General features: G+C 41.9%; 1 protein-coding gene across 2 annotated transcripts in view; it reads left to right on the plus strand.

Annotated features, from left to right (window-relative positions):
• GOLGA3 (golgin A3) overlaps positions 1-18,487 on the plus strand; it is a 143,158-nt gene that overhangs the window by 112,101 nt on the left and 12,570 nt on the right. For both annotated transcript variants that reach the window (XM_073628458.1, XM_073628465.1), the window contains exons 18-20: positions 2,860-2,976; positions 7,162-7,301; positions 11,867-11,999. In XM_073628458.1, coding sequence (XP_073484559.1) covers positions 2,860-2,976; positions 7,162-7,301; positions 11,867-11,999 — 390 coding nt within the window. The remainder of the gene's footprint in view (positions 1-2,859; positions 2,977-7,161; positions 7,302-11,866; positions 12,000-18,487) is intronic.

The following is an 18,487-nucleotide window of genomic DNA, read 5'->3' on the forward strand; positions in this document are numbered from 1 at the left end:
TGTCTCTACCAGCTTTGCACATCTAGAGTGACATTTTTGCCCATTCTACTTTGAAAAATAGCTCAAGCTCTGTCAGATTGGATGGAGAGCGTCTGTGAACAGCAATTTTTCTTGCCACAGATCCTTAATTGGATTTAGGTCTGGACTTTGACTGGGCCATTTTAACACATGAATATGCTTTGATCTAAACCATTGCATTGTAGCTCTGGCTGTATATTTAGGGTTGTTATTCTGCTGGAAGCTGAACCTCCGCCCCAGTCTCAAGTATTTTACAGACTCTAAAGCCCCATACACACTGTTAGATTTTCTGCAGATTTTTGTCCTCAGATTTACTAAAACCATATAATGAGGTCAAACATTAAGAGCTTCAATTTGTATGCAATCAGGCAGGCCCTTGCACTACATGGTAAATCTGAAGACAAAAATCTGCATAAAATCTAATAGGGGCTTACCTAATATGGGGCTTAAAGTGGTGTTCCGGCCAAAATTATAATTTTTAAATAAAAATACCCCTATAATACACAATCTTAATGTATTCTAGTAAAGTTAGTCTGTAAACTAAGGTCTGTTTTGTTAGTTTATAGCAGTAGTTTGTTATTTTATAAACTTACAGCAGGCCGTGGCCATCTTAAGTGTGGGCATCTGAAGCCAGACTGTATTTCTTCCTGGATCTCAACCTTGCAGATCTCGCACATGCTCAGTGCAGCACAAGCAGTGTAATAGGTTTCAGGTCAGGTTTCCATAGCAATGGCAGTATCAGAGGAAGTTGCCGCCCCTTCCCAGAAGGCATTGCAAACAGGAAATGAGGTGATGGGCCGCGGCCAGGGAGGAGGAAGTGAAAAATGAATACAGCAGATATACAGTAGGTGCTAAGAAAAAAAAATTAAAAATATCCAATTCGTTTACAGTGCACAGTTTAGTGAGGGATGCTGAAGAGTTGTAAAAGTGGGTGGAACTCCACTTTAACAGGTTTTCTTCTAAGATTGCCCTGTATTTGACTCCATCCATCTTCCCATCAACTCTGATCAGCTTCCCTGTCCCTGCTGAAGAAAAGCATCCCCACAACATGATGCTGCCACCACCATCAATGGTTTTATGAATTTGTACCTGTCCTAATTATATATTTATCTTTTGCAATAAATTTAACATTTTTGATATTTGAATTGTTGAATTGTATAATCTCGCGCCCTATATCTCAGAGGCTCTGTTTTGTGGCACTATTCTATACCTATGGTACCTTCTTTTGGTATAGCGTTTTTTTCTATGTTTCACGGTGAGGATGGTGTGTTCAGGGTGATGTGCAGTGTTCGTTCTCCACCACATCCAATGTTTTGCTTTTAGGCCAAAAAATTGTTTTGCCTTGGAGGTTCACATATACTTTAAGCAATTATTATATGTTTAAGCAAGCACTTTGTTTTGAGTTTTATATCTTAACTAGGATTTTAGATGCAGTGTTTAGGATGAAAAATAAAGATTGGTTAATTAATTGATTTTGAGCTGATTTAAAGTACACATGTATTTATTGGCTACGATTTACCAAATTCACTTCATATGTAATAATGTAATGCTTTCAAGAGTTCAAATCCGTTTTCAAAGCCATTCTGTGAAAAAAAACCCTGACTTGCTTCGCAAATTCTGCCACATTATAGCTTTTTGACGTCCCTAGCTTTCTTCTGCCAAACAGATTTGGGAAAGTGGGCAGGTCTATTCAGTGTCTGGATGTCATGTAATGTGCTGACCGCTGAGCACACTGCCAGCACTTAAAGGAGAATAGAATAGCTGTTGACAGCAGGTGATAGTGGAAAAGCTTTTCTGTCACTGGTAACAGTGCTGTTAGTCTTGTCCCCCCATGATATTAGCATGTAAGCTGTAGTCAGCACAGCCGAGTTGAGGTGACTACACTGCCCTGATTTTAGAATGGGTGTGCTAGTGTTGTCACCCCACTAAAGCAAGTAGAAAATCTGCACAGTTCTGGCAGGATAAATAGGTAATTTTTGGGGGCTTGCAGAGGGCTAGGGGAAATCAAAAGGGAAAGATAAAACGCACAATAAATTTGCTTTGAATATTTGACTGTAGTTCTATTAAAAAAACCTAAATCATCAGCAGACAGACTAGTTTTATATTCTTTACCCTTTTATCGTGCAGACTAGTAATAATTTAAAATGAATATGTTGCATGTAATGCAAGTGACTGTGACCTGTTTTGTAACCCTCAAAATGTGTAGCCTAGACTCCTTTACGTGGTAAGTTTAGGTAGGTTTCTCAAGATAAATACCAATTGTATAAGGCAAGAAAAAAAAGCCTGTACTATTTAGGTAGTTAAGTGTTTTTGAGTTTAGATAAAAGGCAGAAAAAAATTAATTATTATTGAATGGTTATTGAAATCCCTGAGGCATTTTTGTATTCTAATACAATATAATGTAATTATTTTTAAAAACAGAGGTGAAGTGAACTTTTTGCAGGAACTTTCATCCCAGTTGTTTCAAGAGCTTTTTTTCTCATTTCAATTATGTTATTGTCTGACAAAAGCAGGATTGGACCTGCAGCAGGTGTCAGGCGAATAATTCTGGCTGAAGCCTGGTACTTTAAGGAGCTAACGAGGAGCTCACTGTACTAACTATGCGATGTTAGTACATTGATCTCCCCGCTGAACTATTGTGTTCTGATAAAAGGGGGGCTTTCCTGGTCAGCACTCACAGCCACTGGCTGCAAGTACTTATGGAATGACGATCGGATGGCTGGTTTTCCAGCATGCCCGTTTGACAACTTTATCCAGCATGCCCGTTAAATATGTGGCCTGTGTGTACCAGGCTTTAGCCATTTCTCTGCTTTTGTTTAAATACTTTGGTGTCTTGAACAGGTACAGGCAGTTCTTAAACGTAAAGAAGAAGAAGATCGGCAAATGAAAGAACTAGTGCAGAGTCTACAAGATGCCTTAGAGAAAGAGAGAACAAAAGTCAACAGTCTTGCTGAACAGGTAACAAACACACTCAAAAACACTGCTGTTTGAGACAAAGTACACCAATATGATTTTTCATTTGGCAAGTAATGTACAGCCTCCAGCTTTCCTATTTTTAAGGCATAGGTATAGGGATTCAAACAGGAATTCCTTAACCACTTCAATACCAGGCACTTAGACACCTTCCCGCCCAGCCCAATTTTCACCTTTCAGCGCTGTTGCAATTTGAATGACAATTGCGCGGTCATGCTACACTGTACCCAAACAAATTTTTTATCATTTTGTTCCCACAAATAGAGCTTTCTTTTGGTGGTATTTGATCACCTCTGCGGTTTTTATTTTTTGCGCAACAAATAAAAAAAGACCGAAAATTTCGAAAAAAAACAAGTTTTTCTTTGTTTCTGTTAAATTTTTTTGTAAATAAGTACGCTTTCTCCTTCAATAATGGGCACTGATACGGCGGCACAGATGGGCACTGATACGGTGGCACTGATGGGCACCGATGAGGTGGCACCAATGAGGTGGCACTGATGAGGTGGCACTAACGGGCACTGATGATGGGCACTGATAGGCGGCACTGATGGGCACTGATAGGTGGCACTGATGGGCACTGATAGGTGGCACTGGTATGCGGCACTGATGGGCACTCATAGGTGGCACCGATGGGCACACATAGGCGGCTTTGATGGGCACTCGTAGGTGGCATTGATTGGTATATATGGGTGGTACTGATGGGTACGTATGTGTGGCACTGATGGGCACTGATAGGTGGGCACTGATGGGCACAGATGGGCAATGACAGGTGGCACAGATGGGCAATGACAGGTGGCACTGATAGAGCATTGCTGGGCAGATCTGGGCATATCATGGACATAATAGTGCCAATCAGTGCCCATTTGTGGGCACTGATTGGCACAGATTGGGCACATGTGGATGGCCATGGGGTACATACCTGGCCATCCACGTTGCCCCTTCCCTGGTGGTCCTAGTGGCATCCCTGGTAGTCCAGTGGGGTGATCTGAGGGGGGGCTGCGCTGATAAACAATCAGCGCAGACCCCCCCTGCCAGGAGAGCCGCCGATCGGCTCTCCTCTACTTGCGTCTGTCAGACGCGAGTGAGGAAGAGCCGATCAACGGCTCTCCCTATTGACAGCGTGATCAGCCGTGATTGGACACGGCTGATCACGTGGTAAAGAGCCTCCGCCGGAGGCTTTTTACCAAGATCAGTGTAGCGGTGTGTCAGACTGACACACCGCTCCACCGATTGCCGCGATGCGCGCCCCCGGGGGCGCGCTGCGGCATGTTATCCTGCTGGACGTCATATGACGTCCAGTCAGGATAACACAACCACTTCCCGGACGTCAATCCGCTATAGGGCGGGAAGTGGTTAAAGTGGAGTTACACTGCATCTGAGCACTGCAAACCAAAAATTATATTTAATTCATTTTTAATATTCAGATCAAACTCCCCCATCCATCCATGTCTCCATGCTTTACTTTGCTGAGAAATTATTTTGAAAAACATCCTCTAGCATTTCTGGCTGTGGCCGTTTTGAGTAAGGGCAGATGATTCATGAAGCATTTACTTCCTAGAATCCCTCTCTCCTTGGCTCAGGCATACATGCAGGAGGGTGTGCCTCCTGGGTTGTATGACATCATTATCCAAGGTCTGGCAACCACTAAAATGTAAAAAAAATCAAATGGTTAAAACAAGTAAATATACTAAACTTTCATATTTATTTACTAATGCCAGCAACATAAGCATTTAAAATAATGTTGATTTAGAGAGTGAAGATCAGCTTTAAAGTGTATGTATAGTTTAAGATAGACTTGGGGGAGGCTTGTTCCTATTTGTGACCCAACTTCCAATGTGGACAACTGTCTAAGACAGCCTTTTGTCAACCTTTCTAACTCAACAGTAACCTTAAAATAATTTTTAGGTTTTGGGAACCCTTGCTAAAACCAATTACCGTATATACTCGAGTATAAGCTGAGTTTTTCCTTTTGTACTCGAGTGAGGGTGCAGCCTTACTGTGCCCATCTGCAGCTGTACCTTTGATAACTAAAACAGCGGGTTTTTCCCATTGTGTCATGCAGTCTGTTCGGTGGCCGTCCACTGTAACAAAGCCCCGCCTCCTCTTTTTCTGTGATAGACAGAACACCGATACAATGCTGGGAAACTGAATCAGTGTTTCCGTCTGCAACACCTTGTAAATGCAAAGTATAAGGCCTCATGTCAACAGGACATTTTGTAAACTCTCAAAAAAGCCTTTTCTCCTGGCAGCAGCTTTTTGGCAAAATAAATGCCTGATGCTGGTAAAAGTGTGTAACGTGTTAAGGCGCATTTAGACGCATCGAACGCTTGGGCGTTCATTCATTTCATTGGCCAGAATAATAATTTTTCTGGCCATTGAATTGAGTTAACGCTCAAGTGCTAAACGTGCCTAGTGCCTAGCATTTAGACGCAATACCACGTTTACAAGCATCAAGCATGTTTTCTGCCAGAATGCCGCTGCTCCTGGACGCTCTGGAAGTCGTGTTTTTTTTTTTTTTTTCTGTCTCTAAAAGCCCCTACCAGTAAACGCTGCTAAAAGTCTGTGTGTATAGATACATAGGCTAACATTGATGGGTTTAGAGGCAGGAAAAAAAAATGCCTGATGCCCCTAGGAGCAGCTGCAAAATTGTCCTATGTGCATGAGGCCTAATGCAGCAGATAATCAGAATTCACTTTAAGGCCCCTTTCACACTGGGACGGTTTGCAGGCGTTATTGCGCTAAAAATAGCGCCTGCAAACCGACCTAAAACTGCCGCTGCTGTTTCTCTAGTGTGAAAGCCTAAGGGCTTTCACACTGAAGCGGTGCGCTGGCAGGAGAGAAAAAAAACTCCTTCAAACAGCATCTTTGGAGTGGTGAAGGAGCGGTGTATTCACCGCTCCTTCAGCGCTCCTGCCCATTGAAATCAATGGGGCAGCGCGGCTATACTGCGGCTGTAGCGGCGCTATGCGATTTTTAACCCTTTTTCTTCCGCCAGCGGGAGTCAAAACCGCACCGCTATCGACCGAATACCGCCGCAAAAACGACGGTAGAGCGGCGCTAAAAATAGCGCCATTTTACCACCGACTCCCCCACCGCCCCAGTGTGAAAGGGGCCTAAAGCTGAACTCATGCTTTTGTTACACTTTACATAATTAATTTGGCCCAAGCTGGCCCAAATTAACTATGTCCCTCATTAATATGTGAGGCTGCTGGATGTGTGGTGTAAACTGTATGCACCTGAGACCTTCCTGTCTCATGCCCGGAACATAGTAGAATCTATCTGAGCAGCGCTCAGCCATTCATAGAAAGCGATATATTCCAGCAATGAAGTCGGAGATTGTGACCTCATTAGCCCGCCTCTCTGACACAGCCAATCAGAGGAAGCTTTGTATTATTTGAATGAGTGCAAGGCTTCCTCTGATTGCCTGAGGTGCAGGGATGGGCAGATGACCTCACACTCACCTTCAATCGGAGGAAGCCTTGTTCTCATTCAGAAATTACAATTCTTCCTCCTAAAAAGCTGAGCAGCATTCAGAGTGATTCTTTTTTTTTTTTTTTTTTTTTTTTGTTTCTTTTTTCAGGAATGGGACAGGAAGTCTTCATCCCGCTGCTCGAACACAGCATGGAGATTCTCAAAATACTGTTTAAAATTAAAATCTAACTTTCTAGAATTTGGATGCTGTACAAATATTGAATTTGCAAAAATGACCTCTGGGGGATATCACTGTTTATCTTAATAGGTTTAAACCATTATTTTATTCTTTACCAGTTAAGAAAACAATATCCCCATGCCATTGATTTAATAATCTTGAAGTTTTAATTGTCATTAATGTTTTAGAATCAAGCCAGGAGAGCTCTGTTACATTGCCTAGCAGAATGAACTCTTCATATGTTGGTGTTCGTACAATTATTTTATGGTTTTATGGTGCCATATTTTACCAGCAATTGGGAATTTTAGGTGCAATCTGCAGTTTCCCCGTTAAAGCCTTGGTGCTCAGGAGTAGGAAATCCCTCTGTACCAGTACACAGTGGTCATAAGCAGCCAAGTAATTTCAGTTTTAACTGGTTATACCCTTCAGTAGCTGAAATTCCATCCTAAAATGGAATAGCACTGTTGATTTTTAGATACAGTGTTTTCTTTTTGAAACTTGTTGGTATGTAATTTTCACAGGTTGCTAGCACCAAGGCTGAAGCTGCACATAACAGGAGGCACTACAGGGCTGCAGCACTTGAGCTTAGTGAGGTGAAAAAGGAACTTCAGGCAAAGGAACAGATGATTCAGGCACTTCAGGCTGAAGCTGAAAAATTACAGTAAGTAATAAAAAAAAAAATCCCTCGGTAAGGACATATGTAGTACAAATCTGCTTTTTCTATCATCCATTGAAGTACAAAGCATGACAATGATTAAGCAACCGAGGATTATACTGCCGCTTACAGGAGAAATGTAAACTATGCATATAGAAGACTGAAGGGCAGCCTCCTTTAATACTTTTACCCCGCTCACCTCACACCTATGCAGTTATGTATAGTGCCCCAGGAGAATGGATGTCTCCTTCCTTTCTGCTACAGTATAGCTTTTTCTTAAATTGTAAATTTTTCTACAATTAACAGTTACTGGCAGTTTAGGTCGGTTATTGTAAATTCTGAAAGTCTCTCCAGTAATCATAGGTGCTCAGGTTTTCCCAGCTGATTAAGTATACTGGTGCTTTCTCTTCAATGGTCCTGCAGTTGGCAATAACTATTTGTGTTCTAGTTGGCACAGAATGCTGCTTTCAGGTCAGGCCGGTGTCTCTTATTGACATACCTATTACTTATGGAATTATTGTAATCACACGTGTGGAAAGTTGGCCATAGATAGATAGAATTTTTGGAAAATAATGTTCTAAGAAAGTTTGTTTTTCTGATAATTTTTTCAATCAAAATTTTTTTTTTGAATTTTCATATTTAGACAACAAAAAGAAAGAAACAACACACATATAACATATCCATCACATAACCCCACTTAACAAAAAAAATAATTTAGTGGGTCAATATCCGCTCTTTTCGCATGTAGTCAATACAATCAACAGTCTCCATCCTACAAGGGTAGAACTTCTGGCATCAATCGACATTAAGGATGCATACCTCCATGTGCTGATTTTCCCCGCTCACCAGAAATATCTACGGTTCGAGATAGAAAATCTTCATTTTCAGTTTGTAGCCCTGCCTTTCGGACTAGCTACTACTCCTCGAGTATTTACAAAGGTTCTGGCCCCTCCTCTAGCCAGATTAAGGGCTCAAGGTATAACTATTTTAGCGTACCTAGACGATCTGCTCTTGATATACCAGTCGGTAGCCCGCTTAGATCAAAGTATGGTCACCACAGTCAACTACCTGAAATACCTAGGTTGGATTCTCAATCTAGAGAAATCTTCCTTAAAACCATCAAGGAGATTGGAATACTTGAGTCTGATCATAGATACAGCCCAGAAGAGGGTATCCCAGGCAAAGATCCGTGCCATAAGGGAGCTGATTCAACTAGCCAAGGCAAAGAAGAATCCTTCTATTCGACTTTGCATGAGGTTGTTGGGAAAGATGGTGGCTTCATTTGAGGCCGTTCCTTATGCTCAATTTCATTTGAGACCGCTGCAAAACAGTATTCTATCGGGTTGGAACAAGAAGGTCCAAGCTCTATATTTCCCAATGTGCTGGTCTCCAAAGGTGCGCCAGAGCCTCAGTTGGTGGTTGATAACCAAGAATCTGCAGAAAGGAAAATCCTTCCTACCAGTTACCTGGAAGGTGGTAACAACAGACGCCGTCCTTTCGGGTTGGGGAGCAGTCCTGGAAGAGGGGGCTGTCCAAGGGAAATGGTCCAGATCAGAAATGACCTTGCCCATCAATATGCTAGAGATTCGGGCAGCGCGCTTGGCCCTGAGGGCCTGGACGTTCAGATTACGGAATTGTCCTGTCAGGTTCCAATCTGACAATGCCACAGCAGTGGCCTATATCAATCACCAAGGGGGCACGAGAAGTCGTGCGGCCCAGAGAGAGGTGAATCGTGTCCTAACTTGGGCAGAAAACAATGTACCTTGCCTGTCGGCAGTCTTCATTCCAGGAGTAGAGAATTGAAAGGCGGACTACTTGAGTCGCCAGCAGTTGTTCTCTTCACCCCGATATCTTTCTGACAATTTGTCAAAGATGGGGGATTCTGAACATAGATCTGTTTGCGTCCAGGTTCAACAAAAAGATCGACAACTTTGTGTCAAGAACAAAAGATCCGCTAGCTTGCGGAACAGATGCCTTGGTATTTCCGTGGAATCAGTTTTCAGTGATTTATGGATTCCCCCCTGTTCTGCTGCTTCCACGACTTCTTCGCAGGATCAAGCAGGAAGGGAAGCCGGTGATTCTTGTGGCCCAGGAGGTCTTGGTTTGCAGAGATCATAAAGATGGCGATAGGGGACCCATGGACCCTACCACCACATCCAGACCTTCTCTTGTAAGGTCCAGTATTCCATCCTACCTTACAAATGCTAAATTTAACGTTTGGCTATTGAGACCCACATTCTGAAGAAGCGTGGGCTGTCAGGTTCAGTGGTATCTATCTTGGTTAATGCAAGGAAGCCGGCCTCCAGAATCATATGTTATAGAGTCTGGAAGGCATATGTCTCCTGGTGTGAATCCAAGGGTTGATACCCCAGGAAGTATGTCATAGGTAAAATCCTTGACTTTCTACAGATGGGGTTAGAAATGAAGTTGGCCTTGAGTACTATCAAGGGCCAGGTCTCTGCCTTATCGGTATTATTTCAGCAACCACTTGCTTCGCATTCTTTGGTCTGTAGCTTTATTCAGGGGGTAACGCGGCTTAATCCTACAGTTAGGTCACCCCTGAACCCTTGGGAATTGAATTTGGCTCTGTCAGCATTTCAGAAACAGCCTTTTGAGCCGATACAACATATTCCCTTAGTCCTTTTGACAAGGAAACTAGTTTTTCTGGTAGCCATATCTCCTGCAAGAAGGGTATCAGAGTTGGCTGCTCTTTCCTGTAAAGAGCCATATTTAATTATTCACAAGGATAAGGTAGTATTGCTTTCTCATCCTAACTTTCTACTGAAGGTAGTGTCAAGTTTTCATTAAAACAAAGATATTGTTCTACCTTCATTCTTTCCGGAACCCAGTTCTTCAAAAGAAAAGTCACTACATTCTCTTGATGTGGTGAGAGCAGTCAAAGTCTACTTGAAGGCGACTGCTCAGATTCGAAAAACGGATGTTTTGTTTGTATTTCCTGAAGGTCCTAAAAGAGGACAGGCAGCATCGAAATCTACTATTTTCGAATGGATTCGACAAGTAATTGTTCAAGCTTATTTTGTAAGGTAGTTGCCACACAAATAATAATAAGTAAATATTAATTGGGTACCTTCATCCTTCATAGATATTTATATAGAGAAAGATGGGGGAGAAGGGGGGAGAAGGAAAAAAGATTCGTAGGGACTACTCCAATTAAGTCCCACCTCGCCACCCCAAAACTAATTGGACTATTCCGGTACCTCATACAAAAATACAGTTATAGGTAAAACTTAGATCTAAGTTTTACCTATAACTGTATTTTTGTATGAGGTACCGGAATAGTCCAATTAGTTTTGGGGTGGCGAGGTGGGACTTAATTGGAGTAGTCCCTACGAATCTTTTTTCCTTCTCCCCCCATCTTTCTCTATATAATTATGGTTTAAAGAGGAATATTCCACCTTTTCAAATCAAAGTGCACTCCACAAGGGCTGTAAGGGCATCGTGGGCAGTGCATCACCAAGCCTCCATGGCTCAAATCTGCAAGGCCCCAACTTGGTCTTCAGTCCATACATTTACCAGATTCTATTAGGTAGATGTAAAAAGTCATGAGGATATCGCCTTTGGGCTCAGTGTGCTGCAGGCTGCAGTATAAGTCCTCTGATCTCATGGTGCCCTAATTTTGTTGTGTCTCCCTCCCTTCAGTTAACATTGCTCTGGGACATCCCACATTACTATGGCTCTGTGTCACGTGATGTACGATTAAGAAAATAGGACTTTTATAACAGCTTACCTGTAAAATCCTTTTCTTTGAAGTACATCAGGGGACACCGAGGTCCCTCCCTTCTTTCTGCCATACACGTGCATTGCTTTGCTACAAAAACTGAGGTACTCCCAGTAGTGAGAGGGGTTATATAGGGAGTGGACTTCCTGTCTTAGGGTTTGCCAGTGTCCATCACCTGAAGGTGGCCTATAACCCACATAGTAATTACTATGGCTCTGTGTCCCGTAATGTACTTCAGAGAAAAGGATTTTACAGTTAAGCTGTTATAAAAATCCTATTTTTCTGAGTCTATTGAGTGACACAATTTAATGATAAATGAGCAACCTAGGGTTATACTGCTGCCTGCAGGAGAAATTGACACTGGGCACATAGACCCCTTTGCGGGTTATAAACACTTACACCTGTTCAGTCGTAGCAATCAATCCAAATGATGGCATACGAGGGGAGGAAGCTGTATCCCTCAATGGACTCTGATGAGGATTTTATGACGAGTACAAAAATACAGTTTTTTTTGTCTTCCTACACACTCGCAAGACCTGAAAAACTTGATCTTGATTTTTCAATAAACCATACAAAGTACTGTATAGCCACCAGTTAGAATGCACTGATATTGGACCAATGCAAGAGGATTTTTGCACTTTGCTTTTTGCGCTGTTTTATTGAATATTCTGTGTCAAACAAATGTCAATATTTGCCATCATGTATGTTTACAGTAAATATATTAACCGAAAGATAAAGGATTACATACAGACATTATTTTCATAAAATGTTATTAAGGATTTATATATGCAGCAGGCTCAATGTGATCGTTTGCCATGATTTTACCCTGTAGGACTCAGGATAAGAAACACTCTGAAGAACTGTCCCAGTTCCAGCAGGAACTTGCTGAAGCCCGCTCCCAGCTGGTGCTGTTGCAGAGAGAACTGGACGATCAACTCAGCAAAAAGCCTGAAATCAATCAAGAGGTAATACAGAACTTCTGAAATGTTAAACCCAGACTATGAAAAACTCTCATTTCGTGTTATATAAAAGAGTGTGCATACACACAAAGCCACTAAAGCATTTGTTTTGTGTACAGTAGAGTGAAACCTACCTAGTTGATCCTGGCTTCAGGTGTCACCCCCCATCTTCTCTGTGTACCCCCCTGCAGGTTGAGAATTTGTAGACCAGCTGGTATCCTCTATGAAGCATGCTCAATTTCAGTTCCCTTCTAAGTGCTTCATTTGCTCCTTTTTCTTATCTATGCAGCCCACATGACTATAGAGTCACACGTGGGCATAGACAAATTGGTAAATTACACTCCCTTTCCTCCCTCCCTCCTCCTCCATGTCCTCCTATTGCTAAACACTGTGGGGGTGGGATATAGTATGCTGATTGATTACATTCACAGAGATGCTTAGTTTTATAATAAATCCGTTATAAATATATCTAATGTAATTTGAAAAATGCGATGCTAATATCTGTAAAGTAAAAAAAAAAGAGCCTTGGATACAGATGCGGTCTGAACAAAATGAAAGCTATTGTTAATCATCTTTGACCGTGCATACACCAAATTAATACACAGATTACAGCCTTAGTATAGCCATCTTTTTCCAGGGCCCAAACACACTTTGCTTTGTCTCCTATTCTTGTTTCTCCAGCATATCAGATCCTGATATGCTCGACCTAGAAGACACAGAAAGGAATAAGGGGGATATTAAGGCAGTATTGGAGTAGGCTGGGGAGAATGCCTGACACGTATGCCTTCCCAAGGAAGATGTCTGCGTGGTGAGGCACTTGACCAAATCAAAGAAGTCCTATGTGAGAAGGTGAAAACCACCTTTTCTCAGAAGCCGTTAACTTCTCTAAATGCAATGCACCTGTCCACTCTAACCAGGCTTCAAATTCAAAACCCTTCTATTCTGCGCAAGGCATGGCCCACAAAAGCCACCATACCTTCCCCAAAGTAATGTGTCAAAAATAACAGCGCCATAGAAATGTGCTCAAATGGACAGCTGCTACTCTGATTATTGTGGGAAGCAATAAAAAACAGTGATAAGAGTGGCGCTGGTCCGCACATTAACCCAAAAAATACAATCTTAAATAGTCTCTAGATATCTATATATAATATCACATGTGTGATACCATCTGTGCAAAAATATATAAGAGAGTGCTAGTGCGTATTAAAGTGCAGTGCAAACAATCGTAATGTGCATTATAATTAAAGTGCTAAAAAAATACTCAAAAAATGTAATGATAAAGAGTAACAGCAAAAATGTAAACGTCACAAAATTTTCAATTTATAAAAAAACGTCTCTGTTTATAAGTGCTTCAAGTGCTCCACAGCTGTGTGAATCCTTCACCGCTCTCACCAAAATGGACTTGCCAGATTGATAAAATGGTAAAATTATGAACCAGCAAGAGGACCACAGGATCACCAATCACCGTTTTACGGTCAGATTCCCCTTACACAGGTCACAGCAAATTGTGGGGAAGACAAAACAGAAGGAAGGAGGCTCACACAGATTTTTTAATTTACCTGTGAGATCTTCCTTCTATTTTGTCTTCCCCATGATTTGCTGTGACCTGTGTAAGGGGAATCTGACCATAAAATGGTGATTGGTGATCGTTTGGAGATACTGTGGTCCTCTTGCTGGTTCATAATTTTATCATTTTATTGATCTGATGAGTCCATTTTGGTGAGAGCGGTGAAGGATTCACACAGCGGTGGAGCACTTGATGCACTTATAAGCAGAGATTTTTTTTTTTATAAATTGAATATTTTGTGACTTTTATCATTTGTTCGAGTATTTTTTAGCACTTTAATTATATTGCACAATACGATTGTTTGCACTGCACTTTGATACGCACTATTTTATATATTTTTGCACAGATGTTGTTCTCACACGTGATATTATATATAGGTATATGTTTGGATTTTTCACTATTTAAGAGTGTATTTTTTGGGTTAATGCGCGGACCAGCGCCACTCTTATTATTTAAACCTTCCCCAAAGCCCTTGACGCAATAAGGGGAGTGAAGGGCTTTTTCTTTAGATCACAGATATCTCAGACCTGTGGGTTCAATTGGTGGTTTCAAAGGGGTACACAATAGAGCTGAAGCCTCTACTACCTACTCTGCTTTCTTCTTTCAAATCAACCAAAAACTGCTCAAGGATAGTTAGATCTGCAGAATGCCCTGAACCACCTCTTGTCCCAGGGATTAGTTGTGCTAGTACCACCACAAGACCGGTTTAATGGATTCTACTGAAACTGTACTGAAGCCCAATGGGGGTATTAATCCTATTCTGGACTTAAAATAACTTCAAAAATACCTTCAAATACAAAAATTTTGCATAGAATCCACAAGGTCATCTGGGAATCTGCATATTCCCATTTGCCTACCTCATTGGCGGTTTTTGTGCTTCGCATTGGCAGACGACCACTTCCAGTTTGTTGCATTGCCATTTTGGTCTATCCTCTGCTCCCAAAGTGATCACTAAGGTCTTAGCACCTCTACTTTTCTTTCTCAGAACCCAGGACAGCCAGGTCACAGGCTATCTAGATGACCTTCTACTGAACGACTCATCTCCTTTTAGAAAATGCCCACAAGACAATTCCAATTATCCAGGCTTTTGGCCAGGTGATCAATTTCAACAAATCTGCTCTTCAGCCTCCCCTTTGCCTGGAATATTTGGGCCTGGTCCTGGACACATCCCAAGCAAAAGCATTTCTCCCAGAAAATAAATTTCTTTCTCTAGAAGCACATGCTTGAGAATTGGGATCCAGGAGTCATCCCACATTGAGATTGTCAAGAAAGAAAGAAGTCTGCCACGGTCCGGGCCAGGCTCGGAGAACAGTAGCTTTAGCAGTTGAGAGGCTTCCACCGAGCAGCAGAATAAATACATGAGCAAATCCCTGGCAGATGATGCAGGCTATCCCGAGGTGTGGAGTCTAAGCACTAAGTGGTATTCACCAGAGGCCTTGATGGTGGATGTGAGTTTTGCTGTGTGTTAGTACCAGGTCGTGGTCATCGGGATCACTCCACCAGGTGATAAGCAAGCTGGGATTCAGTAGCAGATAGCAGGTAGGGATCAAGCAAACGTATAGTCAGTAAACAAGCCGAAGGTTGGTAAACAAGTGTTTGCAGGTTGGGATCAAGCAGAAGCATAGTTGGAGAACAAGCCAAAGCTCGGTAACGAGTGGTAGCAAAGATATGGATGGCAACAGGAGTGACAAGAGCAAGATATTGGCTGGAGAGAGCACATTAATATGGCAAACAGGAAGTGAAAAGCTCCCTTGTCACCTCCTTCCATGCTGGCTTCCAGGATTTCTCCAGAGCTTCTCCCGTCCTTGGAGCTCACTACCCCAATCTGACTGTTTTCTAATCTATCCATCTTTAGATGATCCCTGAAAACCATTCTCTTAAAAAAAAAAGCCTATCCTACTTCTAACTAACAAACTGTTTTACTTCCTCCATCAGCTCATCCTCCCACAGCTATTACCTTTTGTATCAATTGACCCTCCATCTTAGATTGTAAGCTCTAATGAGCAAGGCCATTTGATTCCTCTTGTGCCAAATTGTAATATAACTGTAATGTCTGCCTTCATTGTGTTAAGCACTGTGCAAACAATTGGCGCTATATAAATCCTGTGTAATAATAATACTTTGACAATAGAGCAAAAGAGTAAAAAGATGATTCTAATTGCAACAAACTGACCCAGAAGAACCTGGTACACAGATATACTGGGCTTTCTAGCAGACTACACCTGGCCACTTTCCAAAAGGCTAAATCTGCTTGCTCAGGGCCTTCTATTCCATCCTGCTTCTCAGTCTCTAGCTTTAATGGCATGACTGTTGTATTTAAAGGATAAGAGGGGTTTTATAGCTCTAATTTCTACCTTGCTAAAAGCAAGAAAAGCCTCTTTCCAGGAAGATCTGTTATCACACCTGGAAATTTTTGGTTGGTATGGAAAAAGGCACTTCAATCCCAGAGACTACTAGTTATTATCTATTCTTTTTCAAAGACCTCTGGTTTCACTCTCCCTTGTGAAAACCTTTCTTCAAGATGTAAACTACTGTGCAAAAATCCTAGGCAGGTGTGAAAAAAGCTGTAAATTAGGAATGCTTCCAGAAATAAAAGTGTCAATACTTTATTTTTATTAACAAAATGGAAACTAAATGAAAAGTAGAGAAATTCAAGTTAAATCAATCTTTGGTATGACCACCCTTTGCTTTCAAAACAGCATCAATTTTTCTAGGTACATTTGCTTTTGAAGGAACTTGGCAGGTAGGTTGTTCCAAACATCTTGTTGAACTAACCACAGATCTTCTGTGGATGTAGGCTTCTTCAAATCCTTCAGTCTCTTCATGTAATGCCAGACGGACTTGATGATGTTGCGATCAGGGCATTGTGGGAGCCAAACCTTCACTTCCGGGACTCCTTGTTCTTCTTTATGCTGAAGATAGTTCTTAATTACATTGGCTGCATGTTTGGGTTCAGTGTCTTTCTGCAGAATACATTTGGAGCCAATCACATTCCTCCCTGATGATATGGCCTGATGGGCAAGTATCTACCTGTATTTCTAAGCATTGAGGACATCATGGATCCTGACCAAATCTCCAACTCTGTTTGCAGAAATGCAGCCCAGAACTTGGGAGGAACCTCCATAATGCTTCACTGTTGCCTGCAGACACTCATTATTGAACCACTCTCCAGCCCCTTGAGAACAAATTTCCTCCTGCTACTACCAAATATTTAAAATTTTGACTCATCGGTCCTGAGCACCTGCTGTCGTTTTTCTGCACCCCAGTTCCTATGTTTTCTTGCATAGTTGAGTCTCTTAGCCTTGTTTCCATGTCCTAGGTACGAAAACATAGGAACTGGGGTACAGAAAAATGGCAGCAGGTGCTCTGAACTGATGAGTCACTTCAGCTCACGTCACCTTCAGCTTTCAGAGACCAAAAATACGGCACATGCCTTGTATAGCACTATTCCACCATCACATAAGGATAAGTAGGGGCCATCCACTAAGCTGCTGAAAGGAAAAAAAAATTAACAAAAAAAGCTTTCTTTATTTTATTCTCTTAAAATGTAATGTTGGTAATCTGTTCAGGTAGCATTATAGCCAGTAGAGTTTGTTTTTTTTGTTTCCTTTTTATATTTTAAAGTTGCACTTCTGTTTGTCAAAAAGCACTATTTTTGTTTGTTTATGAAACTTGGTTTTATTTATAAAGACGTTATATATCAAAACAGCTAAATCTGTGTCTGTGGCATGTCATACTTACCTCCTCCTGTGCAAGGGTTTTGCACAGAGCGGCCCCTATCCTCCTCTTCTGAGGTCCCCCCAGCGGAGTTCCTGGCTCCTCCTCTTCTCGAGTGCCCCCACGGAGAGCCACTTTCCATGTGTGCACTCGTGCGGGCGCGTTCCTGAGTCCTGCTGCTGTGTCCATTGACACAGACAGCAGGACTTGGCCCCACCCCTGTTAACCGTGTCACTGGCTTTGATTGACAGCAGCAGGAGCCAATGGCTTCTGCTGTTATCAATCTATCCATGGAGAACCTGAGACAGTGGCTGGAGCTGCTGTGCTCGTCCCCGTCGCTGGAACGATTTGGGTTCAGGTAAGTAAAAGGGGGGGGAATAAAAAGAGGGAGGGGCGCACTGGCCATGTGCATTATCTTTTGTAAAACATTTATTGAATAAAATGATAAAAGAAATTACTCACAAGCAGTTGTAAAATCAGGTGCCGTAAAACTCGGAACAACAACTAGCAGCAAGCGGTTATAATGATGAGCGAAGCCTTCCAAAGGTCTTAGGGGAACATACAGGCATCACTACCAGCTAACGCGTTTCGAAGGGCACGTCCCTTCTTCATCAGAGCTCAGCAAGGGGGGCTCTGGGGAGCTGCTGCACTACAGAAGGTTTTTCACCTTAATGCATAGAATGCATTTAGGTGAAAAACCTTGAGGGTTTACAACCCCTATAATACCATAAATAATAACAAAATATTCGATTTTTACTTTGAGTATATCATGAGTTTGGCAATTGTAGTGAAATGCTTAAGTAATGCATTACAATTCGATTTTAGTCAACTGAAATGTACTGGAGATTTTAGTCTACTAAAATACAAATAAAACAATTCAGATAACTAAAATGCGACTAAAACTAAAATGGCATTTTAGTCAAAAGACTATGACAAACTAAATAAAAATTTGCATCCAAAATTAATACTCAACAGGACTTGGAGCATGGTAACAACAGATATGAGTCTTACAGGCTGGAGTGGAGTTTACAACTCCCTGACTGGGGGGGGGGGACATGTCCTCACAGCAGTAAAAACTACCCATCAACAGTCTGAAACGGAAAGCCATCACAAGCCATCTACAATATTGGACCTCCCTTCTAAGGTCACCCAGTCAAAGTATAGTATGACAATGCCACAGCGGTAGCCTTTATTAATAATCAAGGGAGTA

This window comes from Aquarana catesbeiana, linkage group LG01 (assembly GCF_042186555.1).
Source record: "Aquarana catesbeiana isolate 2022-GZ linkage group LG01, ASM4218655v1, whole genome shotgun sequence".
NCBI lineage: Eukaryota > Metazoa > Chordata > Amphibia > Anura > Ranidae > Aquarana > Aquarana catesbeiana.